This window comes from Saccoglossus kowalevskii, chromosome 4 (genome assembly GCF_978046115.1).
Source record: "Saccoglossus kowalevskii chromosome 4, keSacKowa6.1, whole genome shotgun sequence".
Lineage (NCBI taxonomy): Eukaryota > Metazoa > Hemichordata > Enteropneusta > Harrimaniidae > Saccoglossus > Saccoglossus kowalevskii.
Genome location: NC_140644.1, coordinates 19,539,808 through 19,545,807, shown reverse-complemented (window position 1 = coordinate 19,545,807; position 6,000 = coordinate 19,539,808). Strand labels below are relative to the sequence as shown.

The 6,000-nt window shown below is 37.6% G+C and overlaps 1 protein-coding gene across 1 annotated transcript; it reads left to right on the top strand.

Annotated features, from left to right (window-relative positions):
• The first annotated feature begins 507 nt into the window (after positions 1 to 507).
• On the top strand, positions 508 to 4,520 carry LOC100377016 (monocarboxylate transporter 12-like). Its single transcript, XM_085498292.1, has 5 exons — positions 508 to 721; positions 1,124 to 1,267; positions 1,518 to 1,599; positions 1,820 to 2,613; positions 3,547 to 4,520. The coding sequence occupies exons 1-5, from the start codon at positions 508 to 510 to the stop codon at positions 3,750 to 3,752; spliced, it is 1,440 nt and encodes a 479-aa protein (XP_085354418.1). The 3' UTR covers positions 3,753 to 4,520.
• Positions 4,521 to 6,000: the final 1,480 nt, after the last annotated feature.

The window sequence follows — 6,000 nt, the reverse complement described above, 5'->3', positions numbered from 1 at the left end:
AAAAACAAACATGACAGCCCCCAAGGTTTGAACGGACCCCACACAAAAAAGTTCGAAACTTTTTGGATGTCGACATTCCTGCGCGTCGGTTGCTGTCTTCGTGCATATTTTGCGGTACTCTCGTATTAACCTCATATTATAAAATCACTACTTACAAACACACATTATAAGAGTACATTTTTTCAGTGATGATTTTAAAAAAATGTATATTCCCACACCGGATGTATGTTTTACATATATAAGAATTCAAAATGTTGATCAAATTTTAATAATTTAACATACTTAATTTTCGATTTTTTTAAACTGCCAATTGCACTTCCTTATTGTGTTTCATGTAAGAGTGATATCATGATTAATGTTGTGTGTTTGCATAATTCTAGCCGTCCAATAGTGAACGCTAATAATGGGGCCAGAGGAAGGCGCAACATGATATGTACTCTACCATTAACAATAATAATGTTTCACTAACATACTAGTACGTATGACGTAATTTACATCATCAGCATTATGGTCAAAGCTCGAAATAAATTGGTAGAAGAAGGGCCAGATGGAGGCTGGGGGTGGATGATTGTCATAGCGACGTTCATTGTCTACGGAATGGCCGGTGCTATGTCATGGTCACTAGGGTCATTTTACATCCAATTTCAAAGACACTTCAACACAAACGCCGAGAAAGCCTCCTGGATTCTGTCCATCGAATCTGCCTCAACTGCGTGTTTCGGTAAGTAACTTTGCAACTTTACATCATTATACATTTGTAAATGCTTCAAAACACTCCACTCACATGACGCCACTCTCGTAACACTAATGACCATAGTCTTAGAAAGTAGTCCATTACTGGTATACTGAATACATAAATATACAGTGCTTTAATTGCTGTCATAAACCAAGTCCGTCTATTTTCACGACATCAAATCTATCAAAATATTATTATAAATACCGTAACCGATGGCATATCTATTGCAAACCACAATATTTTATAAAGTGTGATTTGAATGGGTCCAAGTCGACGGCGAATGAGATTCAGAATGGCAGTGATATTTTGTATGTTCATAGACATTCACGCTAATGGTTTTGCGATCATCCGACATCGCGTTTTACAATACATAATATTGAATTACAGGGTTGGTAGGATCTCTAATGGCATCACGTATAGGGGCACGTCTTACAGTATTGGTAGGTGGTGTCCTAATCGTGTCTGGTTTCATAATAAGCAGCTTTGCAACGAGCGTTATATTTCTCTGCTTCACAACAGGGTTAATGCCAGGTATGTCATAAATATACATATATATATATATATATATATAATGTGTAATAATGTGTCTTTTGTGACATTAAAAAGATGTATTATATGACGACAGTACTCCGTCCAGTACCGGAGCTTTCTTGCTGAGAAATCAGACTACGTAATGGGTGAGGGAAATATAGTTTGAATCGGCAACAGTGTTGGTTTGTGTAGTCGATCGTCGTCTAAAATATAGTAATATTTCTCAAAAAATATCTTCATTTATAAACAGGTCAAAGTGAAATGAACGCTATGGTCGGCTTCTGTGCCACCCGACGATTTTGTAAAATCGTCACTAGAGGGCGCGATTTATAGTAAGGATATAATTATTCTTTGAACGTTGTTACGTATCGTAATTGAATCATCATAAATTAGCGCACCTCTATCACCTTTAAAACCAATTAATATCAATTGATGTAAGACAAACAATATTTCGCAACTATCACTAACATGCTAAAATAATCTGGTTTGATCTTTCATATCTTTCCTCTGATTCACATGCAATCAAAAGCGAACAATTACATTTACGCGGGTTCATTTTTTTCTAGGTGTGGGATTTGCAATATGTATGCCTCCCGTACTCGCAACGATGGGTCAGTACTTCCCAAAGAGATATCCATTAGTTAATAGTATAGCCACGCTTGGACCTCCTGTATTCATGTTTGCATTCCCGTTGGTTATCCAAACTAATATTCAGGTATATGGATGGAGAGGAGCTTTCTTGGTGTTAGGCGCTATAACAGCCAATGTTTTTGTCGGTGGGTTGTTATTGAGACCTTTACCGAAAAAGCAGACTCAAATGGCTGAAATTGAACATTTACCGGAAACTAAACAAATGAAAAAACGCAAGAGCTGCTATAGAAAACCTATCCCTTCTGATATTGAACAATGTATCATGCATATGGTCTCGGTGTTCTTCCTTGGGATAGCGCTAAACGGTCTGATGGTACATTTGCAGCCCAGGGCTATTGATAATTCAGTCGGCGCACCACATCTAATTGCCATACTACAGGCTTTAGTTGGGGTGAGCAGCATAATCACTAGGATTACAGTTGGGATTGTGATTCAGAAAAATCTCGTGTCGGCTACCAGCTGTCACATAGTGAGTCTGAGCACTGCCAGTATTCCGTGTTTCATACCGCACTTAGCAAGGACTTACATCGCATACTGTGTATTTAGCGTGGTGAGTGGACTGTCAAGTGGGGTTTACCTTGCAACGTTTCTTGTCTGCACAAGAGAGTACGTTGGTCAAAAGAGATTCCTAGTCGCATCGGCAGTTGCCCTGTTTATATTTGGTATAGGTGTGTTCATCGGTCCTCCCTTTGCTGGTGAGTATATTACATATATATGTGTGTGAGTGTATGTATGTGTAACTAGTTGAATGTACGTGACGGGAGTAGAAATATATTCCCGAATGTCTATACCACGAGAAAAGTGGTTAGTTGCGTCAAACTCAAAACACACGCATCTTTGTCTGTCGCCCTGTTTATTGTAGGCCATGTCTTATTGGTCGTCTGTTTTTATTTCAATACTCTGACAGTGAGGGGGTGAGTGTGATTTAGCGGCTCATTATGAGCTATGCCCTCAATGACTGCTGCTGTATTTCAGTGTTCTTTTGTTTTTAGACCCACTCCTGCATCGACTTGTGAAGTTTGGGGTGAAGTGTGAATATTTATAGTTCTCCAGTGTCTGTGTGATTTTTGGTTGTAATTTTGATGGGTAGCAATACATTTTTGAAGTAGCGATGAGTTGTAATATGATAGTTTTTGTGTGTGGGTGGATTCACTTGTTTTGTGTGCTGTGCGCGAACATTTCTAAAGTGTTCATAAATGGCTAACTTTATGAAAATCAGCTTGCTGACCACATGATCGGATGGTATATCACGTGAGCGTAATATTTTTATATGTTATATTCCTTCAGATAAAAACAATAGAGAAAAAGTTGTGATACATATGTTTAGTTAGCTTTTTGATACTGTCATCTGCTGTGCAGAAAAGTTTTCCTTGTGAATGTTACCAAGACAATTTGTTTTTATTAAAAAAAACAGGATTGGCGCAAAAGATTATTCAAGCACAGATTAATTTGTGCTGGGACGTTGTGGCATACTGATTATCAAATTTTCTAAACCCCTTCTTTGATTGAAATTACCCACAGCATTCGTTTATAGTTTATACACGGGAATTGAATAACAACTTTTTTCTATAAAACTGGTATGTATAATCTTTACAATTATTAACTAGAACTGTGTTATTTTTCAATAGGGTGGTTGTTTGATGTTACGGGGAACTACGATTACTCCTTTTACATGATTGGTACCGTATACATTTTAGCAGCTTGTTCTTCTGTCGCCGGGAAGCTACTGAGAGCGTTCCGTGATTCAACAACCTTGTACACAGTAAACGACGATACTGCAGACACACACCGAGAGTTCAGAAATATTGGTATACAAGTCAGTCTGAATGAATAAATTATAAGGGAAATGTTAAATTAATGCTAAGTTACCCTGCCAACACGCGATTTTTGTATATATATATATATATATATTTGTAATTGTGTCGGTGCGCTACAATAGTACTGTATGACACCATCCTCATGTACAACCATACACAAACCTTTTTATTTCCTAAAAAGTCCTAATTTATCAGCATTGTTTCATTAATCGTAATCACACAGCATAGACAATTACATGTCCTATCCTTGAATTTAGTTATGAAGCTGAGCACACAACTTTCGATAAGGGATTCTAGCCACAATGTTGATACGTGAAATAGAATCTTCCGAAAAGCCACAGTATCTGGTTATATCGCCCTCTTCAGATGTTCGATTGGGCGATTTCCGTATCTGTGTTTTTCCCAACAATATTCGAGCTACTAATGTACGCAAGCCGACAGACACATTGTATCGCGCCGAGTGCAATTCGTATTATATAGAAACCAGAGACGGCGTGCAAGACAGGTGATTCTTGATTGCAGTGTGTTTAATAAGCTCGTATATATAAGCTGCGGGGACTGTTGCGTAGAACACAGCGTGATTTGTTGTCGCTTTTCACGCGACAATTGATTGAACTTCGTGAATTTATGTGGAACTTTCTTTATTGTATCACTGCCCAGAATTTTAATTATTATTTTGTTATTCAAAAATGCGCAGACGTAAAGATGTATTTGAATCTTGTTATTTCTATAATATTAGAGTGAAGTATTAAACAGTTGAATAAAAACAAAAAAACAAAACAGAACATTCTAATCTCTATTAATTATTTGTTATAAAATATCGCTCCATAACTGTATCAGAATAATGTCATTTACTGGGAACTCAATGTCTTCATTTATCACAAAAATCCTAATATTTTTTTTTAAATATACGTTGTTGACGGAGGTTCCATATTATCACACTGCCACTATAATGGTGGTCATATCATGAGAATACCGCAACTAAAAAGGAAATCTTTTGAGCCACAAAAGTCCAAAATGTCAAATAAATGGACAGAAGTGGATTTTACGCTGGTTACTATGGTGAAACGCAAACATGACTAGTTTTGTCTTGTATAGGAAATTATCTATTTTGTCGGGAAAATAAAAAAAGGAGAGCAAACCTCAATCGGCCCGTGTAAAATCATTATGATTTGTTCACATGCATCAGTGACAGGAATAGCACACGTGCAAGAGACCAATAGTTTTAAATACTCGTCCGTTACAACGATAGACTCCTAACCCAGCGCTGCATGTTTGGGTATCGCACGTGTGTATATGTGTTGGTCCACACCTTATAGTATACTCGTCCCAGGGCGGTTATTCGTTATATATTCTCAATACTATACAGCCTGGTGAATCATCGCGGCAAATACATATTGTAACTGACCAAACACATACTTCAAAATTATCAATCAAACCGTAATACTCAAATAAGATAATTAGCTAATCAATCTAGAGAATGTTTTTATGACATTTAGGTACCATGCAATCGTACAATTCTTATTTTACTGTAAATGTTATGATCTGTCTCGATTTTTAATCTCGTTGTGCAATACTGGAATTAGCTAGCTCCCATATTGTTGATATAGTAACAATTATTTTCACGTCGCACGTTTTGTTCACGTTTCGCGTGCATGCGTCAGAAGATAAATAACAGTGCCGTTTGTTGCTGCTATTATTAAATATTCTTATACATCTGTCACCGTAACGCCATAAGTTACAGCGTACTATAATTTTGCTGTATTTTACGGGGTATTTTATCTTACCATATAGGGAAATGCGAATTCCAAATATGGAATGATTACGCGCGTAAGGGTCCTCTAATAATAATAAACAAACATGGCTGCCATCGGGGGGTTGATCGTACTCCACACAAAGAAGTTCGCTGATTCTGTTCTAAACTTTCTGGATTTCGGCATTCCCATGATGTGTCCTTGGAAGGAAACGATGTATAATAATACGGTTATTACGAGAATACCTCGAAGTATGCACTCAGACAGTACGCTGCGCGTCGGTCGATACTCCAGCTCACAGGGGCTTGACGATCTATTCGTCTCAATGCGTGGACGTCTATGGGGCCGTGCGACTATGTCCAGGTACCCTGCTCCAGCTGTACTGTCTTCGTGTGCACTCTCTAATTCTAATAACCTTATATATATGTGCGTGTTTTTAATAATTCTCGAAATTAATATCCGCATGTTTATATACAGACTAACGGCCATGTCAAGCATATCATTGGCAATG

Coding starts and splice junctions, on each gene's coding strand:
- LOC100377016 (XM_085498292.1), top strand. CDS start 508: ATGGTCAAAGCTCGAAATAAATTGGTAGAAGAAGGGCCAGATGGAGGC. Junction 722..1,123: donor TGCCTCAACTGCGTGTTTCG/GTAAGTAACTTT, acceptor ATTGAATTACAG/GGTTGGTAGGATCTCTAATG. Junction 2,614..3,546: donor CATCGGTCCTCCCTTTGCTG/GTGAGTATATTA, acceptor ATTTTTCAATAG/GGTGGTTGTTTGATGTTACG.